Source organism: Talpa occidentalis, unplaced genomic scaffold, assembly GCF_014898055.3.
Source record: "Talpa occidentalis isolate TD23 unplaced genomic scaffold, MPIMG_talOcc4v2.1 talOcc4.14, whole genome shotgun sequence".
Classification (NCBI taxonomy): Eukaryota; Metazoa; Chordata; class Mammalia; order Eulipotyphla; family Talpidae; genus Talpa; species Talpa occidentalis.
This window is the reverse complement of record NW_023601433.1, coordinates 79,551,625-79,573,112: the sequence shown is the minus strand read 5'-3', so window position 1 is coordinate 79,573,112 and position 21,488 is coordinate 79,551,625. Positions and strand designations below refer to the sequence as shown.

Sequence of the window (21,488 nt, the reverse complement as noted above, 5' to 3'; positions counted from 1 at the left end):
TCTCAAGGGATTCTAACAAGACAATCAGAAAGAGAGCACAGGACCTCCCTGGTGGCGCAAGGGGTTAAGACTAAGCACTATGAAGCTATCTGCAGCCACTGCAACACGAATTCGATCCCCGGCCAGGGAGCTACCCACATGGTGCAGCAGACCTCTCCCAACTCGCCTGCTGCTCCCCTCAGTAGTGTATTTCAGTAGATCCACCTGTTTTGATCCCCACTCTGTCTCTGGTGAATTCTCTCACCCCCACACCTCTGGCAGTTCTTGTATGCATAAACAAATCTTTTAAAAAAAAAAAAAAGGAGAAAGAAAGTGATCCTAGAAAGTAGCCACAAAAAGATGGTCCTTAGCTATGCAGGTTTTCCCTCCCTAACCCAACGACTCGACTCTGCTGTTGTATCAGGAAAACATCTGTAAGCCAATGGCAGAATAAAATTGTATTTACAAAGCACTCCTCTATGAAGCTGTCCTGCTTACTGACATCTGAAGATGACCCAAGGGAACAAACCGTAGCCAAGGGCAACTTGAAAGTGGGCTTGCCACCGTTTCGTCTCCTCCTCCACCACTTTATGAAACATTCCAAAACAGAAAGGTTGCAAGAACAGTACAGAAAATAATCATGTACTCTCAACCTAAATTCATGGCTATCGCTTTGTCATGTTTTGCTTTAATAGTTTTCCATGATATTTTACATACATATGTCTGTGTGTGTGCGTCTACAGAAAGTCCTAGCTGAAACATCATGGGCAGATTGTTGGAAACTGCAAGTGAAATGATGTATCATGAAAGCCAGTCCTCAAATAACTTGATTTCAGTCAATGTTGGTGGGAATTTTTGTTTTTGTTTTAAAAGATTTATTTATTTATGCATACAAGAGCTGGGGTGCAGGCCAGAGGTGTCGGGGGTGAGAGGATTCACCAGAGACGGAGTGGGGAGCAGAACAGGCGATTGACTGAAGTACACTGCTGAAGGGAGCAGCGTGAGAGTCAGGAGGGTCTGCTGAGCCATGAGGGTAGCTCCCTGGTTTGTTGGGGATCGAACTCGTGCTGCAGTGGCTACAGACAGCTTCATAGGCTGTGTCTCAACCCCTTGTGCCACCAGGGAGGCCCTGATGGGAATTCTTGTTCTCACCAATGTCAAAACAAAATGGCATGGAAATAAACTACATTGTGTGAGGATCTGCTGTATATGCATTTCTGTGGGTCTATGTATATATAATATATGTGCGTGTACTTATTTATAATATTTTTAAACAGAGCCCTTTGAGAGTCAGTTAGCAGACATTTCACACCTAAATACTTTAACATCTATGACCTTAGGACATTCTCCTTCAAAACTACAACACAATTAATGCAGAAATTTCAGAGAAATCAATGTCAATTATCTAATATTCAGTTCATATAGAAACTTCTCCTATATGAACTCCAGTAATGCTATTTATGGCTTTTCTCTTCAGTCCATCATCTGATCAGGACACCTCACATTGTCTCTCCTTCTCTGTCACCTGGATTTCCTAAAGGGACAGATCCTCACCAACTCCCTCTTTCCTGACACAATAAAAGCCACAAAGCTGTGTCCCACAGATATTTCTCCAAGAAGAACTTGCCGTTCCCCACCCACCCCCTGCAAAGAGCACACGAACTGAGCACCTCCAGATTCACCACAGCTTTCCAGCAATGCCAAGGTCAACCCAGCAATGCCCAGGCAGTGAGTGCTGGCCACTGTGAGTGCTGGCCACTTCTGCCCGCCTTTGGACACCCTTCCCCAGCGATCTGTGCTCTGGCGCCCCCTGCTGCACGACAGAGGCCTGTCAGATTCCTACCACAATCTGAGGTGCTCTTCCCACTTCCGCTCTTCTCTTTCCTTCCGCAGGCTAACTCCACATCAGCCTCTCGTACCCCTTGCCTCAAGGCCTGCTTCACAGCGGCCCCAACTGTCTCATGTTGGCACCATTTATTTTGGAGAATGACCCTCACTTTTCATTTTCCTGGTCTTTTCCTCGTGATCAGATTCAGCTAGGCATTCGGGGAAGTAGTTCTACATGGCCACTTCCAGGTGGTGTGTCACTGCCAGGGCACATGGTGTCAGTTTGTCCCATCGCTGATGATGCTGGTTCAGGCAGTGTTCGCCAGGCCTGGCTTATGCAGATATCTCACTGCTTTTGTAATCAGTGATTAGCCAATAGGGTTTCAATCCTGAGCTGTGCTGCAGTTATCTCTTCATTCATTTAGCAATGAATGAACAGTTATCTCTTCATTCATTTAGTGCTGGCAGCTGGAGATCAGAAGCTTTCTTCTGGGGCGGGGGGGGGGGGGAACCTTCTCCACCGCTCCCTTCCCACACCGGGCATGTGGTGTCTATTCTGCCCTTGGTTCTCAGCAGAGGACTCACTGGACTCCCCTGCACAGTCATCCATCTTCCCACTGCCCCTCCCTGTCAATCCCCAGGCCCCCCAACCTCCTATCTCCTGGGCCTACAGGAAGATGAGAAGAAAGGGAGGTTGAATCAAATACTCTCTGAAGGATGCATCCTGTCTTCAGCAAGAGATTCTTTCAAGAATTCAATAGCACACTTCCCAGTTCAGTTGGAAAGCCTGCATCTGAATGAGGTCACTGGGTCAAGGTCATCCCTACTTTGGTAGGACCTGCTTTATATCCTTATCACAAAAAAGTTCACTCTTCCCAGAGGAACGTGCTTGTCACTACCACAAAACCACCAAAAGCTTAAATCTCAGTGCGTGAGCAGTCTGAGCCGGTGCGTGTCTCTTGCCATGGGAGATACCCACTCTCTGCCTGCTTACGGCTTCTCTAGAATGAGTCTGAAATTCACTAACCATCTTGCCTGTGCCTCGGTGCTCTCTTTTCAAATAGGCACCCCCCCCCCTCGCCATTTGATGGAGCATCCCAGCTGTTCCCCTGACATCTGTATCGGCCCAAGTACATTTAGCAGGAATTCATTTCCCTCTTAATCTGATTCTAGGAAGTAGATCATATTTTAAGAAATAACAAAGATGGGTTTAGAGCATTCTTTCATAAAAGACAGAGAACAACAGATATTTAAAAGATTGACTTTCTGGCCATGACCTTCAACGAATCGTTCTGATTTTCTGCCACATAAAAGTATCTATGACAAAATCTAACAAAATCCAGTGGGTTTTGGAAGCGGTAGCAGTAACATAATGGCTAGCACCTGCTGCCCCTTAGTTAGCCCCACCAGGCTAAAGGGGGAGACGGTCGGGGGTAGAAGGAAGCAGTGAGGAACTCATGCTTTGGTGTCTGTTGAACTTGACTTCTGATCCAGAACTGGCATTTTCACCTTTTGAAACCTCCATTTGCTCCTCTTTGAAATGTGAATAATAATAATATTGGACACACTAAACAGAATCACGTTATTTGGGGAAAAGAGCACACCCAAGGTCGTGTCTGCTCCTTACATGAAGAATAATGTGATTGGTGGCAGCACAGTTCCATTTCACAGGTGGGAAAACTTTAGTCCATCCTCAGTGACAGAGCCAGGACTTGAACTTGGGTCATTCAGACAACAAAGCTCTTTCCATTCACCCTGGCTTTCCTGCCAAGCTGTCAGGTTCAACCAAAATGCTTCCAAATGTCACTATTTAAATAGCCTCAGCACATGCATATTAAATACGAGTAGACCTGCCCCCCCAACATTCCCCCTGCCCCACATCTATCGCCTTTTAATCTGACACATTACAGAACATTATGGTCCTGCCTGCCAAGACCCTCTTATAAATGAGTCAGAAAAAGGAGGACGCATGCTCGGGAAGAGGCAGGCAGAGATTTGACATTGTTATCCAGGAAACAAAAGAATGGAGACACCACCCCTCCACCCCTCCACCCCCCACCCCACAAAGCAGTGGAAAACCTGAAGGCTCTCAAGGCTAATGGCACAGCCCTGGGAAGTGAGGAGCCAGCATTCAAATCAACTGTCCCAGGCTGGTCTGTGTGACTCCTGGCTGGGAGTACTGCAAGTTGTACTGAGGGTTGTACTGCGACTGTGTTACCTGGCAGGGAGACATGGTGCAGGCGTAGCTTGTCTCACTGCGCTTTTCAGATATTGCATCTTCTACAAATAAAAGGTTTGATTTCCCCCCAACCCCGCTCCTGGCATCGCACAAGTCTATTGGCGCCATTTTTAAAATCATGTGTTCACTTTATGTCTCTGTGTCACACTGGTCATTCTCCCAGTATTTCACGCTCTCTCGTTATTATTAAATCTGTTATCTTAGTCTGTGACATATCGCCTTTGATGTGACCATCGTGATTTGTGGGGGTAAAGGAGTACCACAAACTGTGTCCACTTAAGATGGCAAATTTCACTAACACATGTTGTGTGTGTTCTGGCTGCCTCACTGCCCGGCTGTTCCATCTCTGGTCTGCAGGCCTCCTTATCCCCTGAGACACAACCATATTTCAATCAAGCCACTTATTAACCCTTGGATGACCTTTACGTGTTGGGCAAATAAAGAGGCACACATCTCGAGCTTAGTGCAGAAGGTAAGGCAAAGCTGAGACAGGCCAGTAGCCAAGTTGTGAAAGCAAAGGAAACTTCTTGAAGGAAATTCAGAGTGCTACGCCAGTGGGCATGAGAACAATAAGCGCAAAACAGCCTCCCTGCCGACAAGGGGGAAGGCTGAGTGGTCTGGATAGAAGATGAAGCCATGACACTCCTTGAAGCCCAAGCCCAGTCCAGAGCAAGGTCTTACTCCCTTCAGTTTTTTACATGAAGGCTGAGAAATGTGAGGAGGCTGCAGAAGAAACATGTGTAGCTAGCAGAGGTTGGCTCACGAGGGTTAAGGGAAGAAGACTTCCCCATGACATAAAAGAGAAAGGCAAAGCATCCAGGGGTGATGGAGAAATTACAGTAAGTTATCCAGAAGATCTAGCTAAGATCATGGATGAAAGTGGCGACATTAGACAACAGATGTCCAAAGTAAACGAGACACATTTCTACCAGAGAAAGATGCCATTTGGGACTTTGGAGAAGCCAAAGTCTGACCACAAAGCTTCAAACACCAGGCTGACTCTCTTGTTGGGGGCTTGTGCAGCTGGTGACTTTAAGTTGAAGCCAGTGCTCATTTATTATTCTAAAAACCCAAGGACCGTGAAGAATTATGTTACATCTGCATTGTCTGGGCTCTATAATTGGAACAAGCTGGACTGACAATACACCTGTTTATAACATGGTTTACAGAATATGTTAAGCCCACTGTTGAGAGTGCTGCTCAATAGAAAGACTCCTTTCAAAATATCACTGCTCGTTGACAATACACCAGGACAGCCAAGAGCTCTGATAAAGATTTCCATGGAGATTAATATCGTTTTCATGCCTGCTAACCCAACACCCACCCTGCAGGCCATTGATCAAGGAGTAAATTCAACTTTCACATGTGATTTTTAAGAAATACATTGTGTAAGTTTACATCTGCCATAGACTGATGCCTCTAGTGGATCTGGGCAAAGCAAAATGAAACCCTTCTGGGAAGGATGTTCCTTTCTTGACACCATTAAGAACATTCATGATTCTTGGGAGGAGGTTAAAATAACAACAGAAGAATGGACCCAAAAGTTGTGGCATATATACACAATGGAATACTACCCAACCATCAAAAAAGATAAACTCATGCTATTTGCAGCAACATGGATGGAGCTGGAAGGGATTATGCTAAGCAAAATAAGTCAGAAGGAAAAAAGAGAAATAGCAGATGGTTTCACTTACATGTGGAATACAGAGAAACTGAACAAAAGGTCAAGAAAAAGATAAAACTTGCAAGCTGAGGCATACAGCAAGGGAGAAGAAAAAAGGGGGTAAACACAGGGGAGGGAAGCGCACAAGGGACTATGGTAGAGTTCACAGGTGATGTGGTGGCGGGAGAACTCTAGAGACTACGCCTGAGGGGAGAAACCAATTACGGTCCAAAATGAACAACGATGTAAGCAAATAAATAAATAGAGAAAAAAATCAACTTTAACAGGAGTTTGAGGGAACTGATTCCAACCCCTACGAATGACTTTCAGGGGTTCAAGACTTCGGTGGAGAAAGTCTAGGAAACAGGAAGAGAACTAGAATTAGAAGTGGCGCTTGAAGATGTGACTCAGTTGCTACAAACTCTTAACACTTGAACAGAGGAGGAGTTGCTGCATCTAGGTGAGCAAAGACAGTTTCTTGAAATGGCTTCTACTGCTGGTGAAGATGCTGTGCACATTGTTGAAATGACAACAAAGGATTTAGAGTGTTACACAAACTTAGCCGATAAAGCAGCAGCAGAATTTGAGAAGATTGACTCCAATTTTGAAAGAAGTTATACTGTGAGTAAAACGCCATCAAACATCCTCACATGCTCAGAGAAATCTTTTCTGAAAGGAAGACTTGGTTGATGGGGCAGACTTCATTGCTGCCATCATTTAAGAAATGGCCACAGTCACTCCAAAGCTTCAGCCTCCACCACCCTGATCAGTCAGCAGCCACCAGCAAGGAGACAAGATTATCCTCCAGCAAAAGATTATGACTCACTAAAGACTCAAATGATGGTTAGCATTTTTTTTTTAGCAATAAAGTGTCTTTTTAAATAAGGTACATATGTTGTTTTTTTTAGACATATGATACTGTGCACTTTTAATAGATGGCATTATAGCGTAAATGTAGCTTTTATAGGCAGTGGGAAACTGAAAAATTCACGTGACTCATTTTTGTGATACCTACAATATCTCTGAGATGTGCCTGTGACCAGTGTCAGCAGGGAGGAAATACTTAGCATCAGTTTGCTTATCAGTGAAAGGGACCTGGAAGGTGGCGGATTGAGGACGTGCAAGATTTGATGCAAGAGGAGGTGATCTATGAAGATCTAGAATATACAATACTCTCTAGGGAAAGAAACTGGGGGAAATTAGTGTTGTGAATAGCCTAGAAACAAGAGTTGTGATAATGACTTTGAGAGAAAAAGAGAATGACCCCAATTCTGGATACGCATCTAAGCCATGGAAAAATTCGGGGAACCTTGGACTTCGGACAAAAGAAGGAAAGCCCAAAGTTACCATTCGCTAAGGGCTCTTCATTGGAGAACCAACTTTTTAGTCCAAACGTGTCTGGTCAGCACCTGGAGCCACGGTATTTGCATAAGCTATACCCAAAACCACTTGTGTTTCACCCTATTTCCACTTCCCCGTTCCCCACACAGAGCTGATCCTTGCAGATCACATTCCCAGGAGCCCTTGCCAGCTGGTTTCCAGGTAGGTTCAGCCAGTAGGACGGGCCAGGAGGGAATTCCAAGTGAGAAGGGAGAAGCCAAAGAATTTCTCCCCTTCTCTCCCTCAGTTTCTGATGGCACCTCCAAATGGCACCACATGGTACCTCCAAATGATACACATCTCAGTGAGTCCACTTCTAGCAGGTGCCCTAATTCCAGGGCTTCTGAAAGTCACCTCTACCATTAGTCACTCCAGCCTGGAAATGGCTGCAACCTCCTTCTTTTGCTAATGTCTAGCTTGTCTTGCCTGTTGGGCTTTTTAGCATTTCTAACATCTTTGAACTGCCCCTCCATATTAATTTCTCTCGAGTGAACTAACCTGGCATGAGCTCTGATTTCCCGAGCAGATCCTGCCTGGTTCAGTGTGTTGAAATAAGTTATTGACTTACATCATTTCAGATGCAGATGACTTAATGGAAAACTTATATTTTGCTTCTATTAAGAAGCTTAGTCAGAATTGCTTTACAAACATGAAAAAATTATTACTACATAATTAATATATGCAAAATATTTTAAAATTAGGATAAAAGATTAACCAAAACAAAAAACTATTTACCTATCATTTAAACACCCCAAGATAGCATCTCTATTAATAATTGGTTATATTTACTTCTAACTTATATTTTCCATGTATACCTTGCCATATAGACAATATTTTTCAAAACATAACATCCCAAATTAAATGCATTTTTAGACATTTCTGTGGACTTCAATGACTATAAATCTTAAACTATGATCAAAATTCTTTATATTTTGTAACATGCTCTTTCACTTGAAATTATATTCCTCTCCACATCAATAAATACACATCTGTAGGAATTAAATGGTAGCACCAAATTCAAAGGCATCATATACCATTGTCTGCATAGACTGTGATTTATCTTCCCAGTGCCTACTGCTGGGCATTTTGATGTTCTTCACTGTTATTCGCACAACTGTGATAGACATCCTCACGGATAAATCTTTTCATCCTTACTACATAATTCCTTGGATAGAAATGGAATTACTTGGGTAGGAGGATATGTAATTTTAAGGTGTATCATACATATGGCAAAATTGCCCTCCAGCAAGGCTGTAGCGAGAAGCAATTCTTAGGTGCTCTACAATTTTTAATTGTGCTGATGTCAAATGGTGCTTGTAAGTGTCCTGACAACCAGAACTCTCCATTCATTGCCAACCACTACCACTACCTTATTATCATGGTAATTAAACAGTGGTCACAGTGAAGATAGGGGTGTTCAAATCCATTGAAAGGCTGGGATAATTGTGGTGCTCGTGGGGTGGTTCAAGTGTATTAAGTTCTGATACACTTTTGTGTCAAGTCAAGGACTTTGCTGCTATAAGTTGTTCAGCACCAATCTGATCTATACAAGTTCTGTCTTTTACAATAGTACAACTCCCTCATGCACAGGCAGGTGTCATTAGGTAAGATTTGGGGAAAAAAAAAATGCTTAAGATTCACAGTGTCCTGATTGCTTCATGACTGTAACTCCATGCAGGGTTTCAACCATGTATATTTAAATTCTTACAGGGAAATTTGAGGATTTTTTTTTCCTTGTTCATAAATATGTTTAATTCCCAATATCTTTTTTTTAATAGTATCTCTTGTTTTTAAGATTTATTTATTTATTTATACAAGCACTGGGTACAGTCAGAAGCATGGGAGGGTGAGAGAATTCACCAGAGCCAGAGTGGGGAGCAGAGCAGGCAGACTGACGAGGTACACTGTTGAGGGGAGCAGCGGGCAGCAGGAGAGGTCTGTCGCCATGTGGGACCCTTGTCCAGTGGCCGGGGATCGAACTGGTGCTGCAGAGGCTGCAGGCAGCTTCGCAACCCAGTGCTCAACCGCTGCACCACCTAGGGAGGTCCCAATTCTCAATATCTTTTAAGCAAGTTACTTTGGTTCCATGGGAAGGAGCTACAGAGGTGCTCAATAAAAAAAGGGATTAGAAAGAAAGGTAACCTTGACCTCCAGTGTTTGAACCCAGCACAATTCATGCTTTTAATATTACAACATCGCTTTCACTGCAAAATACACTAAAATGGGGATTACCTGATCTTGATCCCCCACGAGAGGAGGAGGAAGGGAAAGAGGAGTAGTTAAAATACTACTCTTGATTGCCTCGACACAGTCGATGGAGGAACATAATTCAGATAAAAATCATGTTGTTGCAGTTACAGAAAACCCAGTTCATGCTGGTTTAAACGGTAAAGGAAATGTTTGTGAAAAGTCCAAGTTCTAGTGAGGTTTGATCAGTCCCACAAGGTACCATGGGACAACACTCCATCTTCCCTCACATCATCTTCAACTAAAGACTGGGACCCTCATGGGCACAAAATGGCGGCCAGCAGCTCCCATCACTGTCTTGCTCCTGTGATCAGGGTCAGTGAGGAGTGAGGATTTCTCTGCCTGTGGCTCTTCACAAGATGTAAGAATGGTGTTTCGTAGAAGCCCCTTGCAAATGTCCAATTGTATCTCATTTGCTCAAACTGGGCCACAACCATGCAGGAAAACATCAAAATTTGAAGTACACATCCTACTGAATGCATATCACTTTCACACACAGCATGAGGTCAAAAAAAAATGTAAACTGAATCAGCCTTCATGGTTAATTCAGACACTTTGGTAGGGGATGGAGCAGACACTTTGACAGGGGATGAGCTGTGGTGTTCGGTTTCAACCATTCTGGAACCATCCCTACTGCTAGTGCCATGAGCGTTTCCTATGGTAATGTGCTCCACGCAGAAAGAGGGGCAGACAGCTCTGGCTCCGGAGAATTCTCTCACCCTCCCACACTTCTGACTGTACCCAGTGCTTGTATAAATAAATAAATAAAAATCTTTTTAAAAATTTTTAAAAAAAGAAAGAAAGAGGGGCAGAAAGCCTTACCAGGGAACTGACATCAGGACAGAGGATTAAGGGATACTGGGGTGTGAAAAAAGCAAATGTCCATTATGAAGATGTTTTTAGAAGTACACCTGGAGATCTTTACATGCCTCCTTGGTCTGTCTCTCCATTCACTTTACCCACCCCTCAAAAATGAATGGGTGTGCCCATTAGTTTCAGACAAAGTGTTGAAACCACCTGGTGTATCCAGATGAGCAAGATATATTACCTGTAATTCATTAGTAATAACTAAAGAGAGAAAGTTTATACAGCTCATCCTAGACTTACAGTGGGATTACAACCAGATATACCCATCATAAATTGAAAACATCATTAAGTGGAAAATGCATTTAATACATAACCTACCCCACATTATGGCTTAGCCTTGCCTCCTTTAAATGTGCTCGGAACACTTTAGAACACTGTAGAGTGCAATATCACATATCTCCAGTGCAGGAAAAGATCAAAATTCAAAGTACACATTCTACCGAATGCATATCATTTTCATAAACATCACAAGGTCAAAAAAATGTAAACTGAATCGGCCTTAAGCTGGGAACTCTCATATCTAGTTGACCTTACCTAAGGTTATCCCAAATGCTTTTGTATCCTATATACTTTATTGAGTGGACAAGAAGGAGCTGCAGTTGCAAGTACTCTGGGGAACTGACAGAGCCTCTCCCCTTATTCTGGGCTTCCTTGTAGGGGACAAGTACTGAGTGACCCATGACAAAGTGGCTGAGAATCCAGGAGGCCAATAACCACTATTTCCCTCCACTTCAGATCCCACCCTCCTGCCCACCTCCCTGCCACAAACATCTTTCAACCTTGATCCAGGTACACAACTCGCCTTCCATATCACACTTAAAAGGACCAGAGAGGCAGCCATCACAGCTCACTTTGATTTTCATAGATCATATGGGGGCCTCCACCCACTTTCCTGATGCCTCCTCAAGTATTGAAAAATACTCTCAATACAGTACTACCAATTAACCTTCATCAAACGTCACTTGACCATTTATTTCCCCTTTGCTTACTATACTACACAACAAATTAATACTTAATGCAGATAACAAAAAGCTCACTCCAGAGGAAATCACTGCTTGTGGGTGGTACAGCCTTCCATAGCTTTTGATATGTGTATATCCACACAGATCATTTTTCAAAAACCAACACAGCATCATACAATACTTTGTAACACAGCCTCTCACTTGAAGAACTTGGACATCTCTCTATATCCATAATTACACTTCCATCATTATATTGTCAGTACATTCATTAATTACTGCATGGTACCCCATCATTATTTAACCTGTCCTCCATTGTGAAGATGTAGAAGTAATTTCCAAGAGTTTGTTCTTCGAGCAGCATCCTGGCGAACAATTTTGTTGATGAATTTCTGAGCCCATGCAGGGAGATTCCCTTAGGATGCTTGACAGCAGAAAAATCATGCAACCCAAGGGCACCCACACCTTTACAGCATCTGGCACAACTTAACAAGATGCACTTCAGAGAAGTCATCTCAGGGCATTCCCTCACCAGCTTCATCTGAAAGCGCTGCTTTCTCCATAATTTCTTGGCATTTCCTTTAATTAAAAAAAAAGCTAATGTTGCAGGAATTAATTTCAAGACAGGATAAGCCAGATAATAGTCTTGTTGTTGTTTCACCAAATTGGTTGCTGAGAAAAGTGATGTTTATATGATAATATAGTCAACTTAACTCTCTTCTTTATGTTGACCTGGTACCAACCTCAGAGTAATGAATTTAAGTCTTGTGAGTTGCCCGCCCCTATGGCGAGGCAAGGGAGATGAATAGGAAAAAAGGTAAGAAAAACCCATGGATAATTCACATATAAAATCATAGCACAGGAATTTTAAGGGGGAAAAGAGCACACTTAGGCCTTTACATTTTTGTGATTCAGCTCTTCAAGTCAGATGCCAAGAACAATGATTGTAAATATTTGATCCTTTGCATTACTTCGAGTAAAGTGGTAATAACAGAAGCCTCCATTTATCAAGCGCTTGCTATGAGTCAGGAACTTGGCAATTAATTTAATCACCACAATACAGGAATTATTCTCCCCTTATGCTGAAGACATTGAGGCCCAGAGAGGTCATGATTTCCCAAGGTCACACAGTCACCAGACAGAACCAGAAACTGAGCTCAGGTCTACCCGTCCCCAGAGCCCGTGCTGTTTCCACAAGGCCCCTGTGGGTGTAGAGAAGGGCTCAGGAGCTCTGGGCCCCTCCTCAGACATCTCAGATGAATGATGAGCCTTCTAGGTCTGGCTCTATTTCTGACAGTTGTGCTAACACTTTTTTCTTTCACTCCTTGGCTTCCCATCAGGTCTTAGACAAGCCAATGAAGAGCATCAAGTATATGGACAAGGAAATAATAAACCTCAAAAAAGACCTTATTCGGAGCCGGTGAGTGAGCCCAGCATGGAATATGTCCATTGTTTAAACATATAGATGACCTGGCCAGGATAAGCAGGCTACGTGGAGGTACTTAGAGTCCTCCCCAGTGCCAGGGGACCCCAACCCTCCACATTAAGCAGAAGACTGCAGGAGGGTAGACCTGTAAAGACCCATTTCTTGGTTGGACTTTTCAGGGAACACTGGGACCAAATTTATCTCCCCACTCCAGCTCATGCCACACCCCAAATTCATATGTGGAAGCCCCATATAACTTACCCCCAATGTGACTGTATCTGAAGAGGTTATTAAGGATAAAATGAGGTCATAAATGTGGGCCCCTAACCCAGTAGGACTAGTGTCCTTATAAGAAGCGCAGAGACACCAGGATGTACTCCCAGAGGAAGGGTGCGAGAGGACACGGCCGCATGCATGGTAACATGGCCAGGGCAAGCCAAGGAGAAAACCCCCAAGAGAAACCAACCCCACTTTCTGGCACCTTGATCCCGGCTCCCAGCCTCCAGGATAGCAAGGAAATCAGCGTCTGTGGCTCAGGCCACTCCGTCTGTGGCTTCCTGTTATGATAGTCCCTCCGGCTGACAGTCTATGTGAGGCTAGTCCCCAGCTCCAAAGCTGGTGGAGCTCATTCCCAGAGTCTCCTGGGAAAGCAAGACCAAGAACGGCATGTGACCTGGGCCCTCAGAATCAAGGAGTGAGCCCCCCACAGCCCCCCACACCCCACAGTGGACATGCTGGCCGCTATGGTACCTAAAGCCAGACTAGAAGGTTTTGAGGCTGATGCCTTGGGAATGCTGGAGCCCCAGGCACTACAGCAAGGTTGAGTCAGGAAGCCAAGTTGTTATAGGGAAGACTGAGGGGCACTCTAGGACCCCAAACCTGCATGCTCTAAATGGGCCTGCCATCTGCCACATAAAAACAAACATACTCTTTGTGCGTAAGACCTGCAGTGGAAAAGAAAAGAAATTTTTTTTTTCATTTCTTGCATACACCTCTGGTGCAGGCCAGAGGTGCAGGGGGTGAGAGTGTTCACCAGAGACAGAGTGGGGAGCAGAACAGGCGGATCTACTGAAATACACTGCTGAGGGGAGCAGCGGGTGAGACAGGAGGGGTCTGCTGCACCATGTGGGTCAGCTCCGTGACCGCAGATCAAACTCCAGTCATCATGGTGATAGCACTGAGACTGAACCCCTAGGCCACTAGGCCACCAGGAAGGCCCGAAAAGTACTTTAATACAATTAGTGTGCAACAGAGAGAAAAGAAATAATATATTTAAAATAGTTTCCAATTAAGCACCCAGAGTTGCCCATCCCCTTATGGGTAAATGCCCGGCCAAAAAAGGCTGGCCCAAAGCAGGGCCACTGGGGCCTTGAAAGCCTGCCACAGTCTCAGGCACCTACAGATGGGGACACATAGGAGAGGGGCAAAAAGGACCAGGCAAGTCTGGAAGGAAAAGAGCAAAATCAAAACCCAAGCCAAGGTAAAGCCTGCCATTGTAGGCCTCCCACAGGTATCTCTCCCATGTCTGTTTCTTTCAAGTGACTCTTTCCACGTCCCCAAGCCCCTGGTACAAACTCAAGGCCGAGAAGCAAATGCAACTTCGTCACATGTCTCTGCGCCACATGCCTCCTCCAGGTTCTCTTCCAGGCTTTTCTGTCCCTTTTGTTCCTCCCCCCTTTTGTCAGTCTTTTCTAGTTTCCCCTCCATGCCCAGCTCTTCCCCCTCCCTTGGGAGGGGCAGGAAACCTCCCCTCTCTATGGACATCACACTGTTACAAAGTTAGCAAAGTGGCAGGTGGCAAAGAAAGAGGATTGCACAGGGCCTCCCCAGTGGCGCAGTGGGTTGAGCATAGCACTGTGAAGCTGTCCGCAGCCTCTGCAGTGCGGGTTCGATTCCTGGCGGCCAGGGAGATTCCCATATGGCATGGCAGACCTCTCCTGTTGCACCCGCTGCTCCCCTCAGCAGTGTTTTCAGCCCTTCTGCCTGTTCTGCTCCCCGCTCTTTCACTGGTGAATCCTCTCACCCTCCCATGCCTCTGGCCTGTACCCCAGCTCTTGTATAAATAAAACATAAATCTTTAACAAAAAAAGCATTGCATAGCTGAGGGTGATCCCCCCCAACAGGGTGCTGTACTCTGCTCCCCACTCATGCCTGGAGGATATTCTAGGCTTCAGAGGAAAAGTTCCAGGCTTCAGAAGGAATGGTTTAGTTGGGTCAATGGCATCCGTTTAGTTGGGTCAAGGTAAGGTTCAAAGTACTGGACCTCACAACCCAATCAAAAAATGGGCAGAAGAATTAAAGAGGTACTTCTCCAAAGAAGAAATGCAAATGGACAACAGGCATATGAAAAACTGTTCAACACCACTAATTATCAGGGAAATGCAAATCAAAACCACAATGAGATACCACCTCACTTCAGCGAGACTTGCCCACATTAAAAGAAACTGGCAACAACAAATGCTGGAGAAGATGTGGAGCTGAAGGGACCTTCTCGCACTGCTGGTGGGAATGCAAACTGGTCCAGCCACTCTGGAAAGCTGTGTGGAGGTTCCTCAGAACACTGAAAATGGATCTACCATATGAGCCAGAGATTCCACTCCTAGGAATCAACCCAAAGGACACAAAATCATTAATTCGAAAGGAAACCTGCACCCCTATGTTTACTGCAGCAGTAGTCACAATACTCACGATATGGAAACCAAGTAGGTTTCCATATGCCCCAAGTAGGTTTCTAAATGCCCCAAGCAGGCAAATGGATCAAAAAGCTGTGGTATATTTACATGAAAGAATATTATTCAGAGATTAAAAATGATAAACTCATGCCATCTGCAGCAACATGGATGCAGCTGGAAGGGATCATGCTAGACAAAATAAGTCAGAAGGAAAAAGATGAATACTGGATGGTCTCACTCATATGTGGAATACAGAGAAACCAAACAAGAGCTCAAGAAAAAGGTAAAACTGACAAGTGACCATAGATCCATAGATCGGAGGCACTGGGGTGGGGGAGATGGACTTGTTCCCCACAAGAGACATTGTTGTAAAACATTCACCAGCCTATCTCAGACCAGGGTTGAACTTTCTACCCACCCAGTTAGAATAGAGGGGGTTTGAATAAAGTGTGACGAAGGGCGGCTTTTCTGCCACCAGAGTTGGCAGGCTGAGTCTGCGACTCCTGCCAGACGCATTTGCCACAGAGCTGAAACTAACCAGAAGCTGACATCCTCATTGGATAGTGTTCGCCTGTTCAAGTGTGGATGTGAAGGAGAACACGGGAAAAAAACAAACAGAAAAGCCACAAGCAAAAAAAAAAACCCAGAAATGACAGTAGGTTCCCCCTGGCCACGTTCCTGGACCACACTGACATTTAAGGAACCAACAATTCCACTTCAGAAGGGAACACCCTGCTTTCAAGCGGCGGTCACCTCTCCAATCACGCAGACTCCACGGCCCCGTGGCCCAGCATTAAATGAGGCAAATTATTGGCAAAGATGTTATTTTTTTCCACTGACTGTTTTTCAAATCTAGTTTACCTCCTGTTTGAATCTTGCCCACCTTGAGCAAACACCTTGACTACCTCCTAGATTTTTATTTAATACTTTAGCCCTCTTATAATTCAATTGCACCATCCCTGCTTTCATGGCCAATTTAACATAATGCTAAAAAGAATAAAAATCCAACTGCTTTCCACCTCGCCTGTTCCACCAGATGTTCAGTGGCACGAAGCAGCTAGCTCCCTCCTTACTTGCCCGGTCTCGGCAGCGGTGGCTTCTGGAGGTGCCAGCTCTAGGTTGGTTCCGGAAGCCAAAGACACACTTAGCGCCCAAGCTGCCAGCGCTTTTCATTGCCAATGTTTTAAGGAAAATAAACCTCCCTGCGACTAAAACAATGGAAATGCTGAACCCAAAGCCATGAAGTGCCCACGGCAAAGTTTTGTTAGGGGCTGGCAATGGCACATCACCAGTGTGAACTCACCGCCCCCCACCCCAGCATCAGACCCCAGCAGGGTACAGATTACATGAGGGTTTGTGAGGTCCCTGCTTCCACCTGCACTGGGCAGACAGCTAAAGCAAGACGATTAGAAATAACGAAGGTGGGATCCACCTGAGTTTACGCCTCTTCTTGGCTCTTCCTCACTCTTCGGTGCTCATTCATTTTTTTCCAGCAACTATTTATTGAAGACCAGATACACACCAAGTATCATTGTATCTATCAGAGACAGGGCAGGAGGAAGAGAGACATAATTCTGTCCTCAGTGAATAAGAGATGATGAAATTGTCACAGGGTCGTCCCCAGGGCAAGGGGAGGTTCCAGGTTCCCTGCCCCACCCAGGGAAGGATGGAGCAGGGCAGGGAGAAGAATCGAGAGAAGACTGGCAGAAGGAAGCAAGGAGATCAAGAAGAGGACCTGGAGGAGGCACATGGAGCAGAGACATGTGAAGAAGTCGAGCTTGCTTCTCGGCCTTGGACTTGTGCCAGGGACTTGGGGGACATGGAAGTGTTACCAGGCAGGGGCACTCCAGGAACCCCCAACCCTGCCTGCTTTAACTGGGTTCTGCCATCCAACACATCAAGACAAAACATACTCTAGGGCATAAAACCTTTAATGGAAACTTTAATACAGTTAGTGTGCAATCAAGAGAAGAGAAAGCAAAGAATAGTTTCCAAATCAAGCACCCAAAGATCCCCATCCCCTTGAGGGTAATGCCCAGCCAAACAGGGTCAGCCCAAAGCAGGCCACTGAGGCCCAAAAGCCTGCCACGAGTCTAAGGCACCTCCTGGTGGGGCCCACAGGAAAGGGGCAGAAGGAGCCAGAGAAGTCTGGAAGGCAAAGAGCAAAATCAAGATCAAGACAAAGGCGGCCATTGTCAGCCACCCCACGGGTCTCCCACCCACGTCTGTTTCAAGTGTCTCCTCCCACGTCCCCCAAGTCCCTGGTCCAAGGCCGAGAAGCAAATGCGCTTCTTCACATGTCTCTGCTCCACGCGCCTCCTCCAGGTCTCCGTGCTCTGCCTTCTTCCCTCTCCCAAGCTCCCCTGCAGCCTCTCCTCCTGCCCGCTCAGCTCCACCCTCAGACTTTAGCCAAGTACTCGGAAGAGGCCTGTCTCTAAAGGGGGTCCCGGGGCTGACACCTGAGTGGTGAGAAAGAGCCATTTACAGGAAGGTACAGGCGAGAGAGGTGGAGTATTCAAAGGGCAGCAGGCGGACAGCCACCAAAGCCAGGAGAAACTGGAAATATTGGAGCAACGGGAAGAAGGCGGGAGCAGCGTGAGAGAAGTAGACAGAGAGGGGGACATGAGGCCATAAAGGCCTCGAGTCGTGGAGGACACAGTGGAAAGTGTGGAGTTTAGACCAAGTGCAGTGAAAATCCATTTCAGGGTTCTACACAAGAGAGGAATAGGACCTGATTTTTTTTTTTAAGGTTTATTTATCCATGATTACAAGAACGGGGGTACAGGCCAGAGGCACAGGAAGAGAGAGGATTCACCACAGACAGAGTGGGAAACAGAACAGGAGGAATGACAGAAATACACTGCTGAGGGGAGCAATGGGTGAGTCAGGAGAGGTCTACTGAGCCATGTGGGTAGCTCCCTGGCTGGGGCTTGAACTCGCACTGCAGAGGCTGTAGACAGCCTCACAGCGCTGCACTCAACCCCTTGCGCCACCAGGGAGGCCCAGACCTGATTTTTAAAAGAACATTGCATGGGATGTCTAGAGACCAGCTGGAAGGCTATGGGAAGAGATGATGAGGGCTTAGGAGAAAAATCACTGGGTACGGATTGATTTGGGGGTAACACCAAGGACTGGTTAATGGATCACGGGGAAGGCAAGGGATGAGGCACATCCTACAATGACCTGCTTCCCTCACAGGGATATAGGATCTGTCACCCCCTGGCCTGTGCCATGTCCACTGTCATAGTCTCCCAGTGTGTATGGATGGGGTGAGTTAAGTCCCTTCTCCATCCTGGGAATTTAGCAGTTAAATTCATAGAGGAAGCAATTGAGGCAGATGACATATATTAAGCTACGGGACATATCAGTCCATGAAATGATTGGCCCTTTGCTACCTCTAGCCAAGTGAAGCCATAGGTTTCTCCCTCTCCCACTGCCATGCAAGCCGAGTCTCCTCTCCAGCTATCAGTGGTAGGCCTGCGTCTGGAAGGAGAAGGTGTCACTGTTGTCCCACAAGTCAGTCTGGCCTGTGAATCCCCAGCAACCAAGCAGTTCAGTGCTTGGCATCAGAGTAAGCACTTGATAAATATCTAAAGCTGCTATTTGCCTAGCATCTTAAAAATCTTCTCTGCAGCAGGAAAGAAAGGTTTTGTTAATCCATTTTGCAGATGAGAAAACAGACTCAGAAAAATTCCAAGATCTGCTTAAAGTCATTGTACCAGTTAGCTATCACCACCTAACAAATCAGCTCGAAAACTCAGCAACTCAAAACAATAAGCATCATCGGTGATCATGTGTCTACAGCTCAGTGGAAGCTTCCCTGGTCTCGTGGGGCTCCCTTGAGCGTCTGTCATCAGCTAAGGGTTGTGTAGGTGACTCTGCTGATCTTGGCTGGGGTGTCTCATATGTTTGGAGGATACCTGGTCATACGCAGGCCTGGCATGGAACAACCTGCCATGTCACCCTCCAGCAGGGTAGCCAGCACTGGTTGTCATGGCGGCAGGATTGTGAGAAAAAATGGAAGCATCAGGATGCTTAACCTTTAGGCTGGCAGCTGACAAAATATCACCTCCACAATATTCTTGTGGCCAGCACAATTCACAAATCCAACCCAAATTAGAGTTGGGGAGATAAACTCTACCACTTGATGGGAAGTCAAATTCCAAACGGGTGGAGGATTTGGAGTCATTTTTTTTTTTTCAATCTACCACAGTTAGAGAGCCAGCACTGAGCTGGTCTGTAAGACTTGAGTGAGGTGATCTATACAAATCTTGGGGTGTCAAGTGGAGGCCATGTCAAGAACCCAGCAGGTAGTAGTGGAGTTGAGGCTGAAAGACTATAGGAAAATGGAGCCAGAAGGATCATAGGGAGCTGGGTGGAAGCCACAGGTATCAGGGGGGAAATGACTCTGTGTGAAGAGATGCTATAAATAGAAGAAAGATGGAGAAGCAGCCACATGGGAAATTAAAGGAAGAAAGAGCAAGCATGAAGAGAAGTCCCTGAGTAATGCCAGTACTCAACCTGAAGACCTTCAAATTCCCGCCACAGAGGTCCCTGATGCCATCTTCTAGGGCAAGACTCCAGTTCCTCCCTGTGAGTTTCCTGAACTTGGACCCCATGAGAATTATCACCCCCATGTGTATTCTTATAATACATCCCTCCTAAAAGAAGGCTACCTTGACAATCCAGGAGTCTGGCTAAACAATTTCTTAGTCCACAAAGAGAGAGAAATCAGGAGGAAATATGACACTTTTATCATCTCACCCTATTTCATGGGCTGTTTGTGAGTTAACGGTGTTTAATAAGGAACATACACTGTGAGATGAGGTCTGTATCTGAGCTGGTAGATAGAGTGAGTGTTTCCCAACTGTTTTTGAAGCAAGAAGTGATGAAACTAATAATTGAACTAAAAGTTAGGTCCAGGGTAATGTCCACGTAGCACATGTCTCCCCACCCACTCCTCTCTCCAGTGCCCAAGGCAGACATCACTAATGGATCACACAGCATTCTTTTCATTGAACCCGTCTTGTCAAACATCCCTCAACCCAGTACTCCAGGCAAACGCCACTCTTGATTAGGGTTGTTACATGGGATGTAATTTATTTGTCATCTCTAAATTAGAAGACTCTTAAGGAAACTTTGGTTGGTATGATGATACCTTATTAACTCAAATTAAGGACTAGAGTATGAGACTGACAGGAGGAACAGACATCACCCAAGTCCCTTTATGAATGAGGCTGATTTTAATCATTGAATTTAAATAGTTGAAAAAATAGTTGTTACCTCAGACATTTACAGTCTGCTCTCAGTGACTTCTGCCTCTCATCATTCAATACCCCAAACCTCCACATCCATACCTTGCAAGCCAGAATTTCTTCCTTCAGAAGTCCAAGCTCAGGCCTCCCCTGGTGGTGCAGGCAGTTGAGCGCTGCGCTGTGAAGCTGTCCCGCAGCCTCTGCAGCACTGGTTCAATCCTGAACTGCCAGCGAGGGTCCCATATGGTGCGGCAGACCTCTCCTGCCACGCCCGCTCCTCCCCTCAGCAGTGTATTTCGTCAGTCTGCCTGTTCTGTTCCCTACTCTGTCTTTGGTGAATCCTCTCACCCTCCCACAAATGTGGCCTGTACCCCGGTTTTTGAATAAATAAATTAATTAATTAATTAATTAATCTTAAAAAAAAAAAAAAAGAAGTCCAAGCTCACTGCCTCTCCCCAAGTCTGAAGACTTGCTTCAATTCCCCAGAATTATTCCAGGATCACGGATTTGTAGGCTGGATAACACCTTGGATGCCGGCAAAGTTAAGGCTTCTGCACTGCACCGTATGAATCATTCAAAGAAGACCTTAGTCTCCCCACGTCACATCACCCCCACACCCCGAAGCCAGCGGGTGGACATTAATGAGTCCCTGGCATGTCCCATAAAAGCAAATGCTTGGCCTTATGTCCTCAGCCCAGAACTGATAAACACAACCGAACACCCAAAGGGGAGGTCACTGCTGTGGGCTGGAGGGCTTCGGTTCAAGTTAATTGCATTTTTATCATCTCGAATGTGACCCAGAGGCCCTGCCCATTTTTTTCTCTGTTCCTAGTGTCTTCGTGTGTCTTTGACACCTCTAGTTAACCACACTTCCAGGGAAGTTTTCTCTGCTTTTCCAGCACCATGCTCTGCTGAGGGCAAACATCTTTTCCACTCTCCTCCTTTTGGCTGGAGCTGTCTCAGAGGCTCCCACA

At 45.6% G+C, this 21,488-nt stretch overlaps 1 protein-coding gene across 1 annotated transcript in view; it reads left to right on the top strand.

Moving 5' to 3' along the window:
- The window catches only part of CCDC60 (coiled-coil domain containing 60), a 145,584-nt gene that overhangs the window by 61,498 nt on the left and 62,598 nt on the right, over positions 1-21,488 (top strand). The window contains exon 2 of the mRNA XM_037511078.2: positions 12,502-12,581. Coding sequence (XP_037366975.1) covers positions 12,502-12,581 — 80 coding nt within the window. The remainder of the gene's footprint in view (positions 1-12,501; positions 12,582-21,488) is intronic.